At 44.0% G+C, this 25,539-nt stretch overlaps 1 protein-coding gene across 1 annotated transcript in view; it reads left to right on the top strand.

Annotated features, from left to right (window-relative positions):
• Positions 1–22,233, top strand: part of LOC144680393 (heme-binding protein 2-like) — a 36,702-nt gene extending 14,469 nt beyond the window's left edge. The window contains exons 3-4 of the mRNA XM_078541362.1: positions 12,492–12,666; positions 22,077–22,233. Coding sequence (XP_078397488.1) covers positions 12,492–12,666; positions 22,077–22,233 — 332 coding nt within the window. The remainder of the gene's footprint in view (positions 1–12,491; positions 12,667–22,076) is intronic.
• The last annotated feature ends 3,306 nt before the right edge of the window (positions 22,234–25,539 follow it).

Raw genomic sequence — 25,539 nt, 5'->3', positions numbered from 1 at the left:
CCAGCTTTAGCGAGGAGATTGTACAATGTGCGCAGTCATCCAACTGCTCTGCAGCCCACTAAAATGCTCATGAATTTGCAGTCTGCCTGTGGGGTGGGCTGAGGGCGGGTGGGTCGGCTGTGGTGTACGTGGAGCTCTGGGGCACTTGGTGGCAATTTGCTGCCTCTGTGTTGCTTGAGTGGGCAGGTAAGCCAGGAGCCCGACCCCAACCATATCAATGTGGCTGCACCTGAGCTGTCTCAGTTGCAGAGGAATGACCACTTTATACAGGTTCCCTAATGTGTAGCCACTTCCCTCACCCACCCTACCCACCCGCACTGAATACTTGGGCACTATATTCAATGCCAGGCCTGCCTTTCCCCGCCCTCCTCCCATCAGTCGCCTCAATGGCAGGGCTGCCCTTAACCCCGAACCCCCCGATTCTCCTGAAGCTTGAAGTCCAACAGGTGACCCTGGCGAGAGCTGCACAAAGTTACTGTGTACTCACCTCCGAGTTCCCCTCAAAGTGCAGGCCACCAAGCTCACTCCTTTTATGTGCTGTAGTGAAACACGTTGGCGGACTATCCTGCTGACATGGACGGATGACCCGGGGAAGGGGGGTACGATTCTGGCGGGCTGAATGATAATGATATGCAGATGTATTACAATGAGTTTCCTAATGAGTTACAATGATGTCCGATAGCGGGCTGAGCGGGCAATCGCAAACTGGTTTACTGCTGTCATGAAACCAATCGCGCCATATTATCCGCTCACGCCACCGATCATGCCGACTCCAGCGGGCACAGAAAATCCTGCCCATGGTGGGATGGGATTCCAAACTCATGTTCCTACTCCAGCAGTGGCTGCTGAATTTTCCTAGTATAATAAAGGCTCCATATGCCAGGCATGAATCCCACTACTGCAGTCGACATGTACCCTTGTGGAAGCTGATACATTGCATCTCTCTCAGGTTACTGGATGCTGCTGGAATGCTGGGTCCAGACTGAGGTTCAGTGGCAGGAAATTCTGTCTTGTTACAGATAAATCATGTTTGACTAGCTTCATTGAGATATTTAATGGTTAATGTTGGATGAGGGCAGTTGACATTATGTCTATACACTTTCAAAAGATGTTTGACAAATTGATACATAATAGACTGTTCGTAAAATTAAAGCCCATGGGATTAAAGGGGTTGGCAGTGTGGATACAGAATTGGCTAAGAGACAGAACACAGAGAGTAGTGGCGGACAGTTGTTTTTCAGACTGGAAGGAAGTTTACAGTGGTGTCCTCCAGGGGTCAGGGAGTCTTACACTTTGGATACAAATTAATGACCTGGAAATGCCAACATTTGCAGATGATATTAATGTTGGGAAATGCAGTAAAAAATAAGGAGGTTCTAACAGAACATCCAATATGAGCGTAGGAGCATGGGAGCAGGAGCAGGCCATTTGGCACTTTGAGTCTGCTCCACCATTCAATAAGATCATGGCTGATCTGGCTGTGGTCCCAGCTTCACTTTCCTGTCTGCCTCCCCATAACCCTTGACTCTCTTGTCTAACAGAAATCTTCTAACCCTGCCTTAAATAAATTCAAAGATGTAGCCTCCACTATTTTCTGGGGAAGAGAATTCCACACACCAATGATCCTTTTGGAGAAAAAGTTTCTCCTCAGCTCTGTCTTCAAAGGGATTCCTCTTATTTTTAAATTATGTTTCCTAGTTTTAGTCACCCCACAATAGGAAACATTCTCCGTGTATCTACTCTATCAAGTCCCCTCACGAAGATCACCTCTCATTCTTCTAAACTCCATTAGATATAGGACTAACCTGTTCAATCTGTCTTCATAAGACAACCCCTTCATTCCAGAAATGAATCCAGTGAACCTTCTTTGAACTGCTTCTAAAACAATTATACCTTATTTTAAATAAGGTGATCAAAACTGCCCAGATATGGTCTCACCAAGGCCCAGTACAGCTGTAGTAAAACTTCCTGACTTTTATATTCCATTCCTCCTGCAATAAACACCAACATTCCATTTGCCTTCCAAATCACTTGCTGTACCTGCACACTAACCTTATGTATATTCATGTATGAAGACACCTAAATCCCTCTGTACAACGAGGTTCTGCAATCTCCCTCCATTTAAATACTATACTGCTTTTCTATTCTTCCTGCCAAAATGAACAAGCTCACATTTACCCATGTTACACTTAATCTGCCAAATTTTTCCCACTCACTTAATATTTATATCCCTTTGCAGACTTACTACCTCTTTTTCATAACTTACTTTCCTATATACCTTGGTGACCTTGGCAAATTTAGCAACCATACATTTTTAAAAATTCATTCATGGAATGTGGGCTTTGCTGGCTAGGCCAGCATTTATTGCCCATCCCTAATTGCCCTCGAGAAGGTGGTGGTGAGCTGCCTTCTTGAACTGCTGCAGTCCCTGTGCTGTTAGAGAGGGAGTTCCAGGATTTTGACCCAGCAACAATCAAATAACTGGATTCGCGTTCCATCCCTTCATGCAAGTCATTGATATAGATTGTGAATAGCTGATGCCCCAGCGCTGAACCCTTTGGCACTCCACTCGTTACAGCTTGCCAATTTGAAAAAGACCCGTTTGCCCCTACCCTCTGCTTCCTGTTAGCCATCCAATCTTTTATCCATGCTAATATGTTACCCACTAAATCGTGTGCTCTTATCTTGTGTAGTAACCTTTGATGGGGTCCCTTATCAAATGCCTTTTGGAAATCCAAGTGCACCACATCCATAGACTCCCCTTCATCCACCTTGAGTGTTACTTTGTCAAAAAATTTGGACAGATTTGTTAAAAACGATTTCCCTTTCACAAAGCCATGTTGGCTCTGCCTGATCAAGTATCCTGCTGGACCCTCCTTAATAATGCTTTCTAGCACTTTCCCTATGGCTGATGTTCGGCCAACTGGCCTATATTTTCCTGCCTTCTGCCTCCTTCCTTTCTTGTATGAAGGTGTTACTTTAGTTATTTTCCAGTCCACTGGATCCTTTTCATAATCGAAAGAATTTACAAGATTATAACTCATGCATCTCTAATCTATGCCACTGCTTCTTTTAAGACTCTCGGATGCAGGCCATCCGGTACTGGGGGCTTCTCAACCTTTAGGTCTTGTTTCAGCTGCAGCTGATGTTAATGCTCAGCAAGCCAGATCTCAGATTGAAACCCATCTCGGCTGATTGTAATTTTTTTTCTGTATTGTAGAAACGAGGAGGGAAAGCTACAGAACACAAAAGTATCAGGACTCCAGTTATTACTTTTAAAAATTGAAAAATTAACATGTTTATTAAAAGAAAAAAAGAAAAGATGAATCTTAAACACACAAGATAGAAGATACAGTGAGAAAATAAGTCGTACAAAATGATACCCAAAATGCTTTATCAAAGTTACACAATAAAACTATTTTTTCGCAACAGCCTTTACAGATTCTTAACCATAAAATCCAGGAAATATTCCCCAAACTGAGAATTTGCTTTCACTTTAAACAGAAGTAAAATCCACGACTTCACAGAACAAATCCACACTTATGTGGCTCTTCCAAAGGGAGAGTTCGAACAAACTGTTTCTCAGGACACATATTCTCCTGGCCCAAAACTGTGCTGCTTTCCTCAATTAAAAGGTTTTCCGAGCTTTTCTGCACACTCCAAAACACTGGGGTTGGCCTTCAGTGGGACGTCCCCCACAGCAACTGCTACAGCTGAAAACCCATTTGTATAAATACCTTTTCACCCCTTTCATCTTAGTTCTCCATTGCCTTTAATTATCTCTTTGAAAACTCAGGTTCCCAAATATCAAAACCTTTCATGTTCCTATTTTACCTCTATTTCGGGTCCATAAAATTTAAAACGCCTGCCCCTGTTTACTCACAAATCTCCTGTAAAATGCAAATGTTCTTGTATCTTTGAGACTCGTTTGAAATACAGCAGCTACAAATCAATTTCAAAACTTATCCCCAAATGCTGATTTCAGACCAACTCTGTTTCCTTGTAATTTAACACTCACTATAAGGTCTCATTCCGAAATGCAAGAAGATAACACCCTTAGTCTTTTGTGCCTTAGACTCTACAGAGAATCTAACTCCAACAACCTCACTTTGATTAAAAAGAAAAATTGCCGGAAAAACTCAGCAGGTCTGACAGCATCTGTGGAGATAAAGACAGAGTCAACATTTTGAGTCCGTATGTCTCTTCATCAGAACTCTGCATCCGCAGTATTTTGCTTTTATCACTTTGATTAAGCCTGGACACAGACAGACACAAATTACCCTTACCTACATAGGATATACACATAAACAGAGAAATTTAAAAACGTACTCCTATCATCATGGTCCAATAGTTTAAAAGTAAAATATTGTGGATGCTGGAAATCTGAACTAAAAACAGAGAATGCTGGAAAAATGCATCAGGTCTGGCAGTATCTGTGGAGAGAGAAACAGAGTTAACGTTTCAAGTCCGTATGACTCAACTTTGAGAAAGAACCATACAGACTCAAAACGTTAACTCTGTTTCCCTCGCCACCGATACTGCCAGACCTGCTGAGTTTGGCGGCATTTCCTGTTTTTATTTTAGGCCTAATAGTTTTCCTAGCACCCTTTCCCAGGTCAAGGTGATTGTATTATGTTCATCCCTCCCTTGAATCTGAAGGCTCTTTGGGAAGTTTTCTAAGTCCTCTACTGTAAAAACAGACACAAAATCCCTGTTCAACGCCTCCACCATTTCTTTGTTTTGTGTTACCGATTCCCCAGAATCACTCTCTAGCTTTCGTTATTCTTTTCCTATTCAAACACGTGTAGAAACATTTTCTACCTGTTTTTAGATTACTAGCGAGCTTTCTCTCATACTCTACTTTCTGCCACTTAATTATCTTTTAAGTAATTATTTGCTGGTTGTTAAAATCTGTCCATTCTTCTGACCTACCACTAATCTTGCACATTTGTACAGTGTTGCTTTGAATTTGATACAATCCCTTTAATATCACCTTCAATTTTGTCAATGCAACTTTACTGTATTAAGTTTTAGTTTCCAAGTTCACCTAAGCCAACTCTGCCTTCATAGTTTCATATGGGTTTATTATTTATTTATTATCTGGGTTTAAAACACTAGGCATGGACCAACACTTCTCCATTTTAAACTGAACATGAAATTCTATCACATGACTGCTGTCCCTTGAGGCCACTTTACCATGAGGTTATTGATTTATCCTGTGTCACTGCACATTACCAGATTTTATCTGTTCCCTGGTTGGCACTAGAATGTACTGCTCACAGTACATTTCTTAGATACCCCATTTATTTCTTCCTGTATGCTTTGTCCTACACTGTAACTACAGTGAGGAGGCCTATAAACTCCTCCCACAAGTGACCTCTTACCTTTTAGTATTTTTTATCTCTTGCCAAACTGATTCTACACCTTGCCTTTTCGAGCTAAGTTCTTCTCTCAGTATTGAGCTAATGCCCTCTTTAATTAACAGAGATACCCCACCACCTTTTCCTAGCTTCCTGTCATTTTGATAAATCAAAAATGCTTCACCATTCAGACCCCAGGTTTGGTCCCCTTTCGACCATGTCTCTGTAATGCCTATCAGGTCATCCATATTTATCTCTAGTTGTGCTAACAATTCATCTCTTTTGCTACAAATGCTGCGTACATTCAGATGCAAGGCCTAAAACTCTGCTTATCTTACCATTTTCTGCTTCATCTGCTGGTGCACTCTTATGGTTGTATTTTCTGTCCCTTCCTGACACACTCTGGAACTCATTCCCCAAATTTCTGCCCTGCTCCATTGCATTGTTGTGTCCCTTTACTTTACTGAATATCATTACATATGACCCCTTCCCCCCATTATTTAGTTTAAAGCTCTCTCTACCACCTTAGTTATAAGATTCACCAGAACACTGGCCCCAGCACGGTTCAAGTGTAGACCATCACAATGGTACGCTCCCACTGCCTGCACCCCATGAATCGAAACCCATTTCTCACACACCAATTCTTTGAGCCATGGATTCATATCTCTAATCGCAATTACCCTGCACCAATTTGCTCGTGGCTCAGGTAATAATCCAGAGATTGTTATCTTTATGTTCTGCCTTTTAATTTAACCCCCAGCTGCTAATAATCTATAAGTAGGGGGAGGGGGTGGCATAGTGGTATTGTCTGGTATTACAGAGACCCAGGGTAATGCTCCGTGGACCAGGATTCAAATCCCACCACAGCAGATGGTGAAATTTGAATTCAGAATGAATCTGAAATTAAAAGTCTGATCATGGCCACGAAACCATTGTCGATTGTTGTAAAAACCCAAATACTTCACTAATGTCCAAAAGGGAAGGAAATCTGCCATCCTTACCTGGTCTGGCCTACATGTGACTCCCGGCCCATAGCAATGTGGTTGACTCTTAAATGCCCTCTGAATAAGGGCAATTAGGGATGAGTAATAAATGCTGGCTTAGCCAGTTATGCCCTCATCCCATGAATGAATAAAAACAGGATGTAGAAACTCTTTCCTAGTCTTATCTATGTCATTGGTACCTACATGGATCACAACCACTGGATTCTCTCACTGCCACTGCAAGTTCCCCTCCAGCCCAGAGCAGATATCCTGAACCCTGGCACCAGGCAGGCAAGACAACTGCCTGGATTCATGTTCTCAACTGCAGAGAACTGTATCTATCCCCCTGACTATACTGTCTCCTATCACTACCACATTCCTCTCTGCTCACCCACTTGAATGACATCCCTCACCATGGTGCCATGGTCAATCTGCTCATCCAACTTGCAGTCCTTCTCCTCATCCACACAGGTAACAAACACCTCCGCTGGGAAACTCCACTATGCACCTTCCTCCAGTCCGAAGAACAGGCTGTTTCTGTTTCCTGTTGCTCAGCCAATTTTGTATCCAAGTTGCTACTGTCCCTTTTATTTGATGAGATAAATCTTTGCTCAGCTGTCTGTTGTGCAGCACTGTATCGAATGCCTTTTGGAAGTCCATGTACACCCACATCAAAAGCATTAACCTCATCAACACTTTCTGTTACCTCATCAAAATGTTAGCTAAACACGATTAGTGCTTAATTGCTCTGGGCTGGTTTACCTTCATTAACCCATGTTTGCTGAATTGAGTATAAATTTTGTCTCAACTTATTTTTTCTAGAAGTTTCCCCAACTCCAAGTTTAAACTGACTGGCCTGTAGTTGTGTTTATCTTGATATGCTGTTTTGAACAATCATGTAACATTTGTAATTCTCCAGTCATCTGGCACCACCCCTGAGTCTAAGGTAGGCTGGATAATTATGGCCATTGCGTCTGCAATTTCCTCCCTAACTCCCCTCTGTATCCTTGGATGTATCTCATCTAGTCCTGTTGCCTGATCAACTTTAAACAAGACAATCTATTCAACACCTCCTCCTTATCAATTTTAAACCTTCCAAATGTCTAAATTACCTCCTTTTTCACTATGACCTGGTCAGAAACTTCTTCTTTGGAAAAGACAGATGCAAACTATTCATGTAATACCTCAACCCTGCCCTCTACCTCCACGCATTCATTCCCATTTTATCCCTAATTGGCTTCACTCCTCCTTTTACCACTCCTTTACTATTTATAAGCCTACAGAAGGCTTTTGGATTCCATTTTATGTTAGCTGCCAGCCTCATCTCATTCTCTCCCTTTGCTTCTTTCATTTGCTTTTTCAATTCCCCTCTGAACCTTCTATATTCAGCCTGGTTCACAGCTGCATTACCAACCTGACACCTGTCATGTGTACACTTTTTCTTTTTCAGCTTAATCTTTATCCATGTTGTCATCCAAGGAGATCGGGATTTGTTTGCTCTAACATTCCCTTCTGTGGGAATATACCTTGATGGTGAGTGAACGCTCTCTTCTCTAAAGGCAGCCTGTTGTTTAATCACCTGCTTACTTGTGACACCAGTTTTTCTGGGCCAGATCCATTCTTACCCCACTGAAGTTGGCTTCCCCCTGTAATTATTCTGACTATGGATTGTTCTTTTTCTTTTTCCATCATCAACCTATTCCCAATGATTAATGTCCCATAAATGTTCCCCTTCTGATCCATTGGACCCATCACATTCCCAAGAACCTGGCCAAGCACTTCCTCCTTTCTCACTGGACTAGAAAAATACTGCTGAGGAAAATTCTCCTGAACACACTCTAGGGACTCTTGCCCCTCACTATCCTTTCCACTCCGACCATCCCAATCTATATTCTGATAAAGTTCCCTATTATAAATACTCTGTAATCCTGGCACCTCTCTATAATCTCCTTGCAAAATGTATATCTTCCCGACTAGTTGGTGGCCTTTAGACTACATCAAACAATGTAATTATGAGACTTTTTCTTCCTTAGCTCTAGCCAGATAGTTTCTATCCTTGACCCCTCTGGGACACAATCCCATCCAGCTTTGCAATGTTCTGTTTAATCAATGCTGCCACCCCTCCCCCTTTCCTATTTTTCCTGAACACCTTGTACCCAGGAATATTTAATACCCACTTCTGCCCGCCTTTGAGCCAGGTCTCCGTTATAGCCACAATGTCACATTACCATGAGGCTATCTCCGCCTGCAACTCATCAATCTTATTAAGCACATTCCATGGGCTGAATCTTCTGGCTGACATGCGGGTGGTGGAGCCTGCACGTCAGCGCTTAAAATCTCACGGCATCGCGATCTTTAGGTTGGCGGGCGCTATGCAGCGCCACACGTTCCCGCCGTTAATTAAAGGCCCTTTTAAGGCCATTAAGTCACCAATTGTCGATGATTTTGAGGGGCCCATGCGAACTTCGGCTCTGCGCATGGGCCCAACGGGCAGGCGGGAAAGTGATTTTTTTAACAAACCTCATCCACTGGCGGGATGAGGTTTGATTTCGGATTTTAAAAAGTTTAGTAAAGTTTCTGTGTACTTCATTAACATGTCCCATTTCGTGTGACACTTTCACATGAGGGGGACATGTTCATGATTTTTTAATTTTTCTAGTTTTGAACTTTCACCACCTTTCAGTGATCTCCCTGAGGCAGCACTTAGCCTCAGGGAGATGTGCGCTCTTTCGTGCGCATGTGTGAAAGAGCGCACTCTCGCAGTTGGGGAATCCCCCCCCTCCCCGCACAGGAGTGCACAGCGCTTCCTGTCCAGCATCACACTGGAATCCCCCCCTGCCCACGTAAAATGGTGGCGGGGCCCGTTTCAGCGGCGGCGATCGGCTGCCCGCCCGCTGCTGAGTCGGTCGGGCCTGCCCGCCCATCAAGGGCAAAATTCAGCCCCATGGATTCACATACATGCACAGTAACGCTAATTTAGACAATGTTACTCTCCCCCTTGCTCTGAACCCACCTTGTATACTTTAAAATGGAACACCAGTAAAACTAGGAAATAAGAATGCCGGTCAAAACTGTTTTTACCTTCAAGTCATTAGCACCACCATTGGCTCAGCTGTAGAGAGACACATGAAGAAGACTGGAATAGTAATAGGGCAATAGTAACTTGCTATTCAAACAACTTGCTATTTCACACTGTAGTGCTATCTGTCTCTCCCAGTGTTTTGTGCACCTTGGGAACCCCTGGTTTCCATATCCCTGCCATGTTAGTTTAAACCCTCCCCAGTAGCATTAACAAATCACCCCAAAAATAAATTGGGCCCGGCTCAGTTTAGCTGCAACCCATTTGGCTTGTTCAGATCCCATCTCCCCTAGAACAGGTCCCAATGTCCCAGGAATATAAAGCCCTCCCTCCTGTCCATCTTTCCAGCTATGCACTCATCTGCTCTGTCCTCTTATTTCTATACTCACCTGAATGTGGTACTGTGGGTCATCCGAAGATTGCTAATCTTGAGGTCCTGCTTGCTATTTTCCTACCTAGCTCCCTAAATCCTGACTGCAGGTTTACATCCCTCTTTCTACCTGTGCCATTGGTACTGCTTTGGGCCAGACTGCTGGCTGTTCACTGTTCCCCAGCAGGGTGCTCCGCAGTTGGCCAGTGACATCTTTGACCCTGGCACTAAAGAGGCAATACACCATCCTAATTCAAGTCTGCTGTCATCGAAAAAAACAATCTGTCCCCTCATGATTGAATTTCCTATTATTATTGTTCTTCCTGTGTTCTTCATGTGTCCATCTACAGCTGGGCCGTTAATGACTTCCGCAAAGGTAAAAACAGTTTTGACAAGTATTCCTAGTTTTACTGGTGTTCCATTTTAATGTATACAAGACCAGTTCAGACCAGTATTCTTATTTCCCAGTTTTTACTGTTTTTCCCTTCTGGGTTGACTCTAGTCCCCACATAAACCAGTATTTTCATCAGTATTCAGAACTGAATACTAGTTAGACAGTGTGGTGCACAGAGGGGGTTCCTGCACTACCTGCCTGTTTCTCCTTGACTGCCTGGTGGTCACCCATTCCCTTTCTCTCTGCATACTTTTCAGCTGTGGGGTGACCACATCAAAAACATGCTATCGCAAAGCTCTCTAACTTACAGATGTGCCATAGTGATAACAGCTGCTGCTCAAGCTCTGAAACCCGGAGCTCGAGCTGCTGCAACTGATGACAATTCCTGCACAAGCATCCTGGAGTTCCTACGTAGCGCAGGATGTGCATTCAACAGGTCAGAGCTGCCCTGCCATTCCTCTATCTATTAGGTAAGAAAACTTACTACCACTAATGCAGCTTACTACTTAAAAAGATAAAGACTCACCAACAACTCACCTTCTTTTTGCTGTTGTCATTTAAACCGAGGGAAGATAATGAAATGTTTTATTTAAACCTCATTTTCTCTCCTAATTTTTTTTTTTGTTGCAGTTTTTAATTTCCCAGCTCCTTAAACCCTCTCAGAAACTTTGCAGATAGGGGAAAAAACTACACTACTCACCAGCCAATCAATTCATACTTTCCAGTGATGTGACATTTTGATTTATTTTTTGTCTCACATTTTATTTCAAACTCTAGCGTGCCCATCCCAATCCTCCTGCCCAGACTGTCCTCGAGTAATGGAGTTGAATATAGAAGTCGTGATGGTTTTCATGTAGTTGTATAGGGCATTGTTGAGACAACATCTAGAATATTGTGTACAGTTTTGGTCTCCTTATTTAAGAAAGATAATTGCCTGAGAAGCAATTCAGTGAAGGTTCAGACGACTGATTCCTGGGATGAGGGGTTATCTTATGAGGAAAGGTTGGGCAGGTTGGGACTGTGTCCATTGAAGTTTAGAAGACTTGAGGTGATTTTATTGAAACATATAAAACCCTGAGGAGGCTTGACAGGGTGCTTGTTGAGAGGATATTTACCCTTGTTGGAGACACCAGAACTAGGGGACATGGTTTAAAAATAATGGGTTTCCCATTTAAGAGACAGATTAGGAGAATTTTATTCTCTCAGAGGGCCATGAGTCTATGGAACCCTCTTCCCCTGAGAGGCAGGTCATTGAATAATTCTAAGGTGGAAATAGATAAATCCTTGACCAACAAGGGAACCAAAGGGTACAGGGGGTAGGCAGGAATGTGGCACTGAGGCCACAATCAGATCAGCCATGATCTTACTGAATGGTGGAGCAGGCTCGAGGGGCCAAATGATTTACTCCTGCTCCTAATTTGTATGTATGAATGTAAGTAAGATCAGGCGATTGATTTGCAAAACACATCCCTTCAGCCTTCAAGCCTCTGTTCAACTGTCATTTTAATTCTCCACCTTGCTTCCATGCTGATCTTGCTGTCCACAGTCTCCTGCCATGTTCCAATGACTCTCATCAGAACCTCTGCCTCCATTTCCTTTTCTTTCCTTTCTCTTTGCTGGTTTCCTTTTTTCTCTCTTGTTTTGTTCTTTTTGTTTTCAGGTGGTAGTTGTTCAGATTCTGTCAATCACACCTCCTCCAGGCACATCTTTTGTTTCTTTACGATAAGAAGGAAATCAAGGCATTGGAGAGGGTGCAGAAGAGATTTACTAGAATGATAGGAGTGTGGATGGACCTCAGTTACATGGAGAGACTGGAGAGGTCGGAGGTCATTTCCTTCGAGCAGAGAACGTTGCCAGGAGATTTGAGAGAGGTTTGAAGAACCAGGAATGGATTTGACAGAGTAAATAAGGAGAAACTGTTTTCAGTGGCAGAGCAGCCGATACCCAGAGTGCATAGAATTAAGATGATTGGCAAAAGGATCAGGTGCAACATTTATTTAAACAATGAGTCACTGTGATATGGAGAGCACTGCCTGAACTGGTGGTGAAGCAAGTTCAATAGTAAAATTCAAAAGACAATTCTTGAGATAATGGGATACATTTTTTGTGTGTGTCTGTGGGAAAAGAGGAGGTCAGGGTGATTAGTCGGATATGTCCACCAAACAACACAGGAGCATCTTACCTGGAGGCTGTATCATTCTGTGTGTCTATGATTCAATATAGCCACATCAGTGTTTTCCACATCTCAGCAGTCTCCCTGACTCACCATTAGCAATGCTGTAACAATGTGTTTCTTTGTCTACAGGTACAATTGTTCCCATCTCTGCACCTTGGGTAGTTTCTGGATACATGGAAAATGGCACAATGGGACAGGCACTCTTGATATCTGTTATGATAGTTGCTGAAGTCATCAATCCACCAGAACCAACAGATCAAACAGTTCAACTAGGAAGTATGCCTGCTGATTGGTGCTATATCAGGTGAATTTAGTTACTGATTTGTATTGTGTTTGATATTGCTTTAACTCAGCTCTTGTGTCAACTTCACTCAACCGAGAGTCGGGCTGTGATTATTGGGCTCATCTGGGTGCACGGGAACATTGGTCAATATTAATAGTATAATGGAATGATTCATATCTCACAATCTGCAGTTCCTTCTTCTGAGAACACAGCGAGACCTCCCCATTCACATTAGTCAGGTTCATATGGAGTTGGCTCCTGTTTTTCCGACATTCTCACATCCACCACGTTGTTTATATTTTGAAGAACAAATTCAAATCCGTGTTCTCATTAGATACAATAAGCATAGTGGGAGAGGAAGTACTGGAGGGACTGCCATCATTGAAGGTGGATAAACCACCAGGGCCGGATGGATTGTATCCAGGCTGTTGTATGAAGCCAAGGATGAAACCGCAGATGCTCTGAGGATCACTTTCCAATCCTCACTAGACACAGGCGAGCTCACAGAGGATTGGAGGCCTGCGAATGTCATACCATTTTTTAAAAAGGGTGTGAGGGATATGCCAGAAAATTACAGGCCAGTCAGTCTGATTTTGGTGGTGGGCAAATTATTGGAGACAACTCTGAGAGACAGGATAAACTGTCACTTAGAAAGGGGCAGATCGATCATGGACAGTCAGCATGGTTTTGTTAGGGAATATTGTGTCTTACTAACTTAATTGAAATTTTTGATTAAGTAACAAGGAGGATTGATGAGGGTAGTGTAGTGGATGTTGTCTACATGGATTTTAGTTAGGCATTTGACATTCCCCACATGGCAGACTGGTCAGAAATGTGAGATCCCATTGGATTCAGGGGAAGGTGGCAGGTTGGTTACAAAATTGGCTCAGTGACAGGAAACAAAGGGCAGGATTTTACGCGTCGGCGAGTGGGGATGGGGCCTGCATGCCGACACGTAAAATGACGCTTGGTGAAGTCGTGGGGAACTCCCGACGTCACCACGTGCTATTTAAATTCTTTGTACAGTTCTCGTCACTGCATTACAGGAAGGACATAATTGCTCAGGAGAGAGTGCAGAGGGGATTTACAAGAATGTTGCCAGGGCTTCAAAATTGCAGCAATGAGGAGAGATTGGATAGGCTCAGGTAGTTTTCCTCAGAACAGAGGAGGCTAAGAAGTGACCTAATTGAGGTGTACAAAGTTATGTGGGGCCGAGAATGTGTAAACAGGAAAGACTTGATTCCCCTGGCTGAGGGGTCAGTTAGCAGAGGACATAGATTTAAGGTGATTGGTAGGAGTATTAGATGGGACATGTGGAAAAACTTTGGAATTCACTGCTTAAGTTATTGGTTGAGGCTGAAAAGCTCAACTCATTTAAATGGTACCTGGACCTGCATCTGAAACACTGTAACCTGCAAGGCTACGGACCTATTGCTGGAAAGTGGGATTAAAATGAGCAGCCAGTTTCTTTTTCCTCTTTTTTGGCTGGCACAGACATGATGGGCTGAATGGCCTGTTTCTTCACCGTAACTTTTCTATGGTTCTATGGTTAATCAGTGCCTCACCCAAAGCCATTTCAATTCATCATCTTCTCGTTGAGATGTCTGATGTTCTATTCAATTAGTTTAAACGTCCCTTTATCTAATCTCTCTGTGCGTAGCCATAAATGGCACAGTTCCAATGTTACTGGCCATCCTCCCATCGACTGTGGAGGGGACATTTTCCTCATATGTGTCTGGACAATGAATGTCGGTGTGATTTGCTGATCTCAGAGAGGATCAACCTGGGCCCAGTTGTTCCTTCACTAAACATTCACTAACTCACACTATCAGTGAGGGTCATGACACAGGACGATCTCCAATCTGGAAATTGTCCTCCTGGAGTAATGAACGGTGATGCTATTTTGTCATCTCTATTATTGCACATTGAGCTTTTACAGTGAGCAGCTGTGATTGCAAAGATTGCTGTTTGGGAAAATTACAGCCTAGTTTTTACTCCATTTAAATTATTGACAGAAATTCAGGCACTTCGGGCCTCTGAATTCCCAACCAGTGAGCCCTGTGAACAACAATTCACTCCAGGAATTCCCGATCAGGAATTCTGTCCTCATATTTTAAACAATCAAAGACATTTGAAGTTTCCCTTCAAGGAGCAGAAGTTAGGGTGGGAGGAGTATCTGAGATATCAGCTGGGTGTGGGTCATCCTTTATATGGGTTGGCAGTATGTGGTAGAGTTGTAGAGAGCAGGAAATGCTGCAGGCAATTTGTGCACAGCAAGATCATACAAACATACAAATTAGGAGCAGGAGTAGGCCATCAGCCCCTGGAGCCTTCTCTGCCATTCACTAAGATCATGTCTGATCTGATTGCGGCCTCAATGTCACTTTCCTGCCAACCCCCTGTACCTTTCACTCCCTTAATAGTCAAGAATCTATCTCCCTCTATCCTAAAACTATTGAATGACCCTCTTCTGCTCCCTGGGGAAGACAGTTCCACTGACTCAAGACCCTCTGAGAGAAAAAAAAAAGCCACCTCAGCATCTTCTATGTTTCAATAAGATCACCTCATTCTTCTAAACTCCAATTGGCCCAACATGCCCAACCTTTCCTCATAAGAGATCTCATCCCAGGAATCAGTAGAGTGAACCTTCTCTGAACTGCTTCTAAGGCAATTATGTCCTTTCCTAAATAAGGAGACCAAAACTGTCCACAGTGCTGTTGATGTTGCCTCACCAATGCCCTGTAGAATTGTAGCAAAAGATCCCTACTTTTATATTCCAGTCACCTTGCAATAATGTTAACATTTCCCTTCCTAATCACTTGCTGTATCTGCATACTAACTTCTTGTGATTCATCTACCAGGACACCCAGATCCCTCTGTACCTCAGAGTTCTGCAATCTCTCTCCATTTAAACAATCTGCTGCTTTTCTATTCTTCCTGCCAAAGTGGACAAGAGTAATTACATTCACTATTTTCCAATCTGATGGGACCCTTCCAGGATCTGGGGAATTTTGGAAAACCAAAGCCAATGCATCTACTATCTCAGCAGCCGCTTCTTCTAAGACTCAAGTATGAAGTCCAGCAGGCCCTGGGGACTTGTCAACCTTTAATTCCAATAATTTTTTCAGTACTCTTTCCCTGTGAATATAATTGTTTCAAGTTCCTCCCTTCATTTCACGTCTTGGTTCACAATTATCCCTGGGATGATATTTTTTCCTCTACAGTGAAGATGGATGCAAAATATCTGTTAAATTTATCTACCATGTCCTTATTTTCCATTATTAATTCCACATGCACTCTCTAGGGGATAAACATTCACCTTAGTTATTCTATACCTTTTTAAATACTTGTGGAAACACTTATTATTCATTTTGATATTTCTACCAAATTTTCTCCCTTAATCTAATTTCTCTTTATTTTTCTTATTATTATTATTCTCATTGTTCTTATAGCCATTCTATGTTATTTATATACCCAGTCCAATTTTCTGATCTTCATGGAATTTTATGCTCTTTCTTTCAATTTGATGCTATCTTTAACTTCCTTAGTTGGCAATAGATTGTGTGTTCCTCCCCAGAATCTTTCTTTCTCACTGGAATGTATTTTTGCTGAGTGTTATAAAATATCTCCTTAAATATCTGCCACTGCATCTCCACTGAACTATCTCTAAACCTATTTCCCCAGTGCACTTTAACCAGCTCTGTCGTCATACTTCCATAATTGCCCTTATTTAAGTTTAAAGCATCAGTCTTAGACCCGCTGGCCCATAACTTCTGTTCTCCGGGGCGTCAAACCCAGGAGATAGCCCAGAAGATGCACTGGGCATCCCACGGAAGTCCCCATGCAAGGATTGTATTCAAGTTCAAACTTCCCATTGGCAATTACCCTGCACTGGGAACCATCCGATGCTCCAATTTAATTCAGAGACTTTGTTGATGGTTCCAACTCTCTTAGCAGGATAGTTACTCAGGAAAAGTTAGAATAATTAAAACCACATCTAAATCCTGGCTAACTATCGTACTGACCTCCCCCTCCCCGTCCAGAAACACCCAGGGGGCACCCTGGACACCCCACATCCCCCAACCACGCCCTGAATCTCCTGATTGTCCCCAGCTTCCTGACTACTCCCCCACTACCTGACTACCCACCACCCGCCGAGGTCTCTCCCATCGCCCCCGACTGCACTCCTGACCCTCCAACCACACCCCACTCCCCTGACTACATTCTCTAACCCCCAACAAAATGGCAGCACACTGACTACAATCCCAATTCACCAACTACCCCTCTAGCAACCCCCACCCGCACACTCAGCCGCCCTTCCGACACCCCTAACAACCTCCCACTACTCTCCTGATCTCTCAAATACCCCCTACCCATCCCCGACTACTCACCCAGCACCTTCTAGAACCCTCCCCATCCCACGATCAACCCCCATCCTCCCCGGATACCCTCCCATTCCCCTGCCAGCCCCAGACTCATCCTACCGCCACACCACCCCCACTGACCACCAGACCTCCCCCAATCCTACACGCTTACCTTGCACACTTACCTTCTCCCTTGCTTCTCAAAGTGGCTAGATCCAAAAGTTCATAAGACGTAGGAGCAGAAGTAGGCCATTTGGCCCATCAAGTATGCTTTGCTGTTCAATGAGATCATGGTTGACCTGATAACCCACATTCCACTTTCCTGCCTTTTCCCATAACCCTTGATTGCCTTACTGATTAAAAATCTGTCTATCTCAGCCTTGAATGTATTTTGCGGCCCAGCCTCCCCAGCTCATTAAACTTTAAACTTACCTGCTTTATAGCAGCTGGTGCCACAAAAAGGGGTCTGACCTCCTCTCAAATGATTCTGCTGCCCTCGACTGAAGGCCTCGGGAACACGCTGCACTGCACATTTCTCACCTGGCCCGAGGAGAAAGGTCGGGAGAGGAAGGTGCAGCTCCTGAGTAAGGTCGGAAAAAGGAGCAGAGTGGCAATCCAATAGTCGTTGTCAATTCTTGGAAGTTCTGGCCCAAGTTCTCTGCCTCAAACTGAAAGCAAAATTCAGTCATATTATGGTCACTGCTGCCTAGATGTGCCTTTACTGTTACGTTCATTAAATAATCCTGTCTTGCTGCCCATGATCAGGTGTAGCATCGTCTGCTCTCTGGTTGGCTGTAGAATGTGCTGCTCTAAGATACTGCCCCGAAAATACTCTTATGAACACATCGTGTCAATCTGATTCATCCAATTTATATGTAGATTAAAATTACCCATGGTTAACACTGCACATTTGTCACAAGCCCCCATTATTCCTTTCTGATACCCGCTCCTACAGTGTGGTTACTGTTCCTGGGCCTATAAACCAATCCCATAAGTGACTTCCATCTCTAAACAAACTGATTCTACATCTTGATATTTAGAACTATAGTCATCTCTCTCTAAATTACTAATGCCAAACTTAATGAGCAGAGCCACCCCTCGAAGTTTTCCGAGCTCCTGTCCTCCTGAAATGTCACATACCCTCAAATATTCACGTCCCAGCCATTGTCATCGTGCAGCCATGTCTTTGCAATGGCTAGCAGATCATACACATTTATTTATGTTTGGACTCTCAATCCATTTGTTTTATTGTGAATGCTCCATGCAATTAAATACAGAGCCTTTAGTTCTATCATTTTACTATTTTCACAACCTCCAGTCTTATCTGCTGGCACACTTATAAGTTTGTACCCTCTGTCCCTTCCTGCCACACTCCGACTATCATTTCCCCTATTGCTTCCTTGCTCCCCTGGCTTGTCTTCTCTCATCACATCCTGTAATACTTGATCCCTTGCCCCCACTAATTATTTTAAACTCCTACCTGCCAACCTCTTTACTTGACTCAGCAGATCACTGGTCGCAGCACAGTTCAGATTCAGACTGTCCCAGCAGAACAGCTCCCACTTTCCCCAATACTGGTGCCAGTGGCCATGAATCAAAACCCAGTTCTCCCACACCGCACTTTGATCCACCCATTTAAATTTCTAATCTGATTTATCCTATGCAAATTTGCTCGTGGTTCAGGTAATAATCCAGGGAATATTACATTTGAGGTTCTGCTTTTTAATTTAACCCACAGCTGCTCATTATTCCTAAGCAGAACCTCTTTCCTCATTCAACATATTTCATTGGACCCCACGTGGGCCATGACAACTGGATCCTCCACCTCCCACTGCAAGTTCCTCTCCAGCCCTGATCAGATGTCCCAAACCCTGGCACCTGGCAGGCAACCCAGCCTTCTGCACTCTTGCCCTCAGCTGCAGAAAACTGTGCCAATCTGCCTGACTATACTGTCCCCTGCACCCACTACATTCCTGTCCACTCCCCCTACTTGACTGGCTTCCAGTACGATGGTGCCATGGTCAGTTCGCTCATCCACCCTGCAGCTTCCACTTTCGTCCCTACAAACTGCAGGAACTCAAACCTGTTGGACAACTGCAAGGGCTGAGGCTCCTCCACTTCTAACTCCTCGATCCCATATCTGCCTCACTCACAGCGACACCCTCCTGTCCCTGACCACTGACCAAATCAGCTGACCCTATCCTAAGAGGTGTGATCGGCTCCTGGAATGAAGAGTCCAAGTAACTTTCCCCCTCCCTGATGCCTCGTAGTGTCTGCAGCTCGGCCTCCAGCTCAAAGACTCTGAGCCGAAGCTCCTCGAGTCTCTGGCACTTACTGCAGACATGTTTGCCCTGGATCACACACGTGTCCATGAGCTACCGCATTCTGCAGTCGCAACACGTAGATACCATGAGAAGTCCCACAAGCGACATTTTCTCAATTCCTGGAAAGTACGAAACTCCCTCTATAAAATACGAACATATCAACATATCAACATATAAACTGGGAAGAAACCTGTGATTCCTTCAGGACACTTCTTTTAAAAGTACTGTCCCAAGATTCACTTTTCCAAATCAGACCTTGTAGAAGGAAGGATATGAGTGAGAGAGTTTTCTCCACAGGGCAGAGCTAAAGTTAGTAAATTGAGTAGAGGTGTGGATCATAGACACATAGGGCGATATTTTAATGTAGGCAATGGGGATCTCTGCAGAAGAGCTGACAAAGGCCCTGCATCACCTCCTTTAGGGAGGGCCTGCTGCATTAAGTGCCTTTCAGGTGGCCAATGGCAGGTTTTCCCTGGGATCAAGGACCCCAGGAGGTAGAGTCCTCGCCCTCCAAAAGCAGCTGGCCAATAAGAGGCCAGCAGCTCTCAGCGCTTGTCAGCATCAAGGAGGTGTAGTGTCTGCTGTTGGCTCTGTTCATGAGAGGCCGAGGATCAGTGCTGGACCCCAGGATAACAGGTGACTGATGGCAGGAAGAGGATTGCAGGAAAGGTGGTCATGGGGGAGGGGGTGAGATGTGTAGGAAAAAGAGGCAGAAGGTGGCTCTCCACGGCTCCACCCACCTTCCCGATGACAGTCCCTCGACAACAAAATGGCCCCTCCAAAAAATCCGAAAGCAACCAGCGTAGTGACAGGCCCTCCTGCCTCTGGGTTAAGGACATCAGCTACAAGAAGAGACTCTAAGTGGATGTGAATTGTCCATTTAAGTGCCTCCATCGATGGTGGGTTGGGAAGGGTTGGGCTGCCCGTGCACGAACCTCCCCACACTGAATTTAATCTTGGTGGAGGCAGTAAGGCAGCGGGGTGCCCATCCGCCACCAACACAAACAATTAAATGCCCTCTCCGCCAGCAAACTTGCCTCAAGGGAGCACAATAAATTTGGCACGTAGAATCATGACTGCACAGAAGGAGGTAATTTAGCCCATTGAGACCATGCTGACTATATAGAGCAATCCAATCAGTCCCATACCCTCCCTTTAACCCTGTGAACCTGCAAGTATATTCCCCTCAAATGCCCATCCAATTTCCATCTGAAATCATTCATCATCTCTGCTTCCACCGCCTTAATAAACAGTGAGTTCCAGATTATTACCACTCGCTGCATAAATGGTTTTTCCTCAGATACCCCCTGAATCTCTTGTCCAAAGTCTTCTCTCTGTCTCCCCTAGTTCTTGCACCATCAGCTAATGAGAGCAGCTTTTCCTTTTCTACCTTATTGAACCCTGTCAGAATCTTGTACAGCTCTATCCAATCACCCCTCAACCTCCTTTGACCCAAGGAGAACTACCCCAGCTTCTCCAACCCAACCATGTCACTAAAATCCCCCACCCGGGGAACTATTCAATTACGTCTCCTCTGCACCCCCTCAAGGAACCTCACATCCCTCCTAAATTGTGGTCTCCATCAATGGATGCAATACGCTAATTGTCGCTTCTCCAGATCTTTAAACAGGTTCAGCATCAATTCCTTGCTTTTGTAATCAATACCTCTACTTATGAAACCCAAGTTGCCAGATACATTGCTGAACATTTTCTCAATATGTGCTCTCACATTCAAAGATCCATGCAGCCCAAGGTCCCTCTGTCCCTGCACACTCTTTAGAATTGTGTCATGATGTCTCCATTACCTCTCCTTATACCTTCTGCAAAATGCATCACCCCACTTTGTTCTTAGTTCATTCATGGAGTGTGTGCACCACTGCTTAGGCCAGCATATGTTGCCCATCCCTAATTGCTCTGAGAAAGTAGTGGTGAGCTGCCTTCTTGAACCATTGCAGTCCATGTGGTGTAGATACACCCACAATGCAGTTTGGAGTGTGTTCCACAATGTTGTCCCAGCGACACTGATGGAACGATGATACGTTTCCAAGTCAGGATGGTGAGTTGCTTGGAGGGGAACTTCCAGGTGTAGGTGCTCCCATGTGTCTGCTGACCTTCTAGATGGTAGCAGTTTTGTGTTTGAAAGAGGCTGTCTAATGAGCCTTGGTAAGTTCCTGCAGTGCACCTTGTAGATGGTACACACTGCTGCTACTGTGCATCAGTGGTGGAGGGAGTGAATGTATGTGGATGGGGTACCAATCAAGTGGGCTGCTTTGTTCTGGATAATGTCAAACTTCTTGAGTGTTGTTGGTGCAGCACTCATCCAGGCAAGTAGAGAGTATTCCATCACACTCTTGACTTGTGCCTTATAGTTGGTGGACAGGCTTTGGAAAGTCGGGAGGTGAGATATTCACCACAGGATTTCTAAACTCAGACCTTATCTCGTAGTCACAGTATTTATATGTCTAGTTCAGTTCCGTTTCTGGTCTATGGTAACCCACAGGAAGGTGATAGTGGGGGACTCAGTGATGGTAATGCCATTGAATGCCATTTCCCTGTATTAAATCCAATCTGCCACTTGTCTGCCCATTGGGCTATCTTATCTATTATGTTACTACAGCTGTGGATGAACTGAATGGTGGAGGGTCCTCAGTGGACTGAATGTCCTGACAATCCATTTGGCTTCCATACGGGCTTTGTCAGGAGGAACAAAAATGAAAATTATATATTCTTAATTCTGTTGCAGGACTTTTGACCAGAAGGTTGATGGGCAACAATATGAAGGACATGTGACTGAATTCCAGCAGGACTTGGAACAAGACAATCGACACTTTGATCCAGGATTCATCATCAGTTTTTATAACACACATGGGCTGATGCAAATAGCTTTTAGAAAATTGTAAAAGCTACCTGCTAGGGTTTGTTACCCCTATAGATATAAAACAGTGAGATGTGCTTAACTCTATTCTTAAACTGATTGAACCTTCCACTAATTACACAATGAGTTTAAGCCGGAGTACTGTGCAAAGTTCTGGTCTCCTTTCCTAAGGAAGGATATATTTACCTTAGAGGGAACGCAATGACTGTTCATTAGACAGATTACATATATGTGCCGGTATTGGGGTTTTGAACAAATCCACCAATGACGCATTCAGCACTGAGACCCTGTTTAGAAATATTGGCCAAAATTTTTCCCTTGATGGGCGGGCGGGCAGCCGAACTCCGCCACCGAAAAGGGCGATGGGAAGCACCATATGCTTCCTGTGCAGGGGGGTAAGGATTCCTCATCTGTCAAAGTGCGCTCTTTTGCACATGCGCGCGAAATAACGCACATCTCCCTGAGACTAAGTGCTCTCTCAGGTAGATTAATGAAGTGTAAAAAACTTGAAAAATAGAAAAATATAAAAATTATTAACATGTCCCACTCATGTAACATAAGAAGCACGTAAAATTTATTGATGTTTTTAAAAACGGACATGAAAACTCATCCCGCCAGTGGATGAGGTTTCATGTATTATCAGAAGCCCACTGGGGCTCCTGGCTTGCCCGCCAACCTTAAGGTTGGACGGACAGGGCCTTTAATTATCTTAATTATCCTGTCAATGGCCTTAATTGGCCATTGACAGGTCGGTGGGCGGACAGCTGATTTCGCTGTGCCCCCGCCTTCCTCAATATTTAAATGGACCGGGATGATGTCGGGGGTTCCTCCCAACATCATCCCATGTCATTTTCCCCTCGGCGAGCGAGTCCCGCCCCCAAATCACTGAGAGGAAAACTCTGCACATTGCCCTCTACTGACAGTTAATTCTGACTCCCACACACACTGTTGCATTTATTCTTTTTATAAATTATGCAACCATGTTAGCATCAACAGTGAGCATTTCTTCTTCATTTACATAAACTGCTCCCTTTGGTTGTTTTGTTCAGTGATTCTAAACAACGGCTCTTGCCGGGTGTCCAGCTCAATGTCTCCCACACTATCCTGTGACAGACAGGTCATGGTTCTCACCAGGGGCTGTCCCTCCTTGTCTTTCCCAAAGTCAAATAAAACAGAGGCTCTTCAATCCTGCTCCACCATTCAGTAAGATCATGGCTGATCTTCTACCTCAATTCCACCTTCCCACACTATCCCTCGAGTGTGTAATCTGTCTAATAAACAGGCATTGCAGTCCCTTTAGGGAAAGTTCATCTAACCTTAGGTAAGGAGAGCAAAACTACAGGTGTGGTGTCACCTATATAATTGAGGTAAGATTTATTTGCTCTTTAATCCCTTTGTAATAAAGGCTAAGATACCATTTGTATTCCTGATTGCTTGTTGTAACTGCATATTACCTTTCTATGCTGCATGTGTAAAGACACCCAAGTCCCTCTGAATAACAACATTTTCCAGTCACTCACCCATGCAAAATATTCAACTTTTATATTTTTCCGATATTTGACTGACTTCATACGTCCCCAAATTATATTCTGTCTGCCACATTCTTACCCACTCACTTCGCCAACCAAATATGGAGAAACCACATGGTCTTCTACGTTAACCAGACATGAGGATCCAGCCCTGGCAGATCTGACTGTCCCTGACAGAGGAGCCCTGACCGCTGCTGTTGCTTTTCCTGTTGTTTATAATTAGGTTCCTCCTTCAATTCAAACTATTTGCCAAACTTGCAGATTCATTTCTGACCAACCACCTCTGTGGGCAGCAATGGTGAAATGAGTCTAACATCTCCGCACTGAGCATACACAGGCCTAATCCCAGTTGGACATGGGTAGTGGGCCCTCCATTGGGGAACAGGGATTAATCACTGCAGTAATTTGCCTTTTCTATAATGTTGCTTTAATTGAATCATGAACAGACTGAGATTGAGATGGTCCTAGTGACTGATATAGTTCCAGAATGTTCTATCTTGACACAGCGATGGATTATATTTATGTTTATCTCAGTCATTCTGATCAGAATGTTTAAAGGTGAAGTGAAAAGATCTAATTGAAAATGGGATGTGTTGCAGAGCAGAGAGAATTGAAGTTGTTACGAATGAAATTATGGAGTGGTCAGATGTGGCATTGTACCTGAGCTCAGGGAGGGGAGCATGAGAATGGCAGCTTGCATTGAGGCCCAGGACCGACACGAGTGACTCAGTGTTGGAGGGTTAAGTGGAGTTGAATCGGGGTTCAGGGGCATGCAAGAGTTAAAGAGTGTGTGAGGTGCTCGGTAATAGAAACAGCCAGAGACACCTAGAGTTAAAGTGCATGAGCAACATGGCTCCTTGTATTAAAACATATTCTTCAGACTCTCCACTTCTTCCTGCAGACTCCCTCTGTGGGTATAATTCTGTATGGAAGATTCCAGTGAACAATATGTACAGATTGCAATTTCAAAACAGTAATCAATGACGGAAAGATCCAAGGAGGGCAGAGGGTGGACTTGGGGCAGGCAGAAGTGAAAGAGGAGGGGCCTGGCATCTTGGTATGGTAGGGGTGAGGGTAGGGGAGGTGGGGAAAGGCAGTCAAGGTAAGAAAATGAGGGACCTAAAGGACAATATCAGGACATGTGGGTCCATTTCTAATTGTTGGTTGGCTGAGTCCTTGAATTCACCTACAACATTCCAATTATCCCTGCTGAGAGTGATCATCGACAATCTCCTTTACAATGCATAGAAGGGAGAGCCAGCTGAGCCAGCAACTCCAACCATGTTCCACAGAGCAGTGAGTGCAACACTGGACACTAACATAAACATTCAGTAAAGAGTGAACCTAGACACACAATATTATATCTTCCATGATAAAGATATGTCCCTGATTCTTTTGTAACCATCAATGTGTGCCAACTATGAGCTGTGCCAGGACATTGAGTTTTCTGATTAAATGAGTCTCAATAAATAACGATGGTGCCGACATGAATAAAGAGAAACCAATGTAATGTGAAATACTTACAAGTGAAGTTTAAATTTGAAAAACACGCATGCCGCCTTTGGGCTCTAAATAATTCTCCTGTTAGTAGCAATGGAGCTGGGCAGGGAAGTTGTGGTCATGATGAAGTTCCTCCCTGTTTCTACAGGAGACTCCTTTATAACCCGCCTGTACCTGCTGCATTGTTAGCTGACAACAGTATTCACCAATGAAAAGCTTCCCCGCAGCATGATCACACACGTCTCCCATGCACACCACCAGCAGTTTAAATTTTCATTAGAATCATGAGGAAACTGAAGTGG

Source organism: Cetorhinus maximus, chromosome 5, assembly GCF_964194155.1.
Source record: "Cetorhinus maximus chromosome 5, sCetMax3.hap1.1, whole genome shotgun sequence".
Lineage (NCBI taxonomy): Eukaryota > Metazoa > Chordata > Chondrichthyes > Lamniformes > Cetorhinidae > Cetorhinus > Cetorhinus maximus.
Note: the sequence above shows the minus strand (reverse complement) of the source record. Positions and strands in the feature narration are given on the sequence as shown.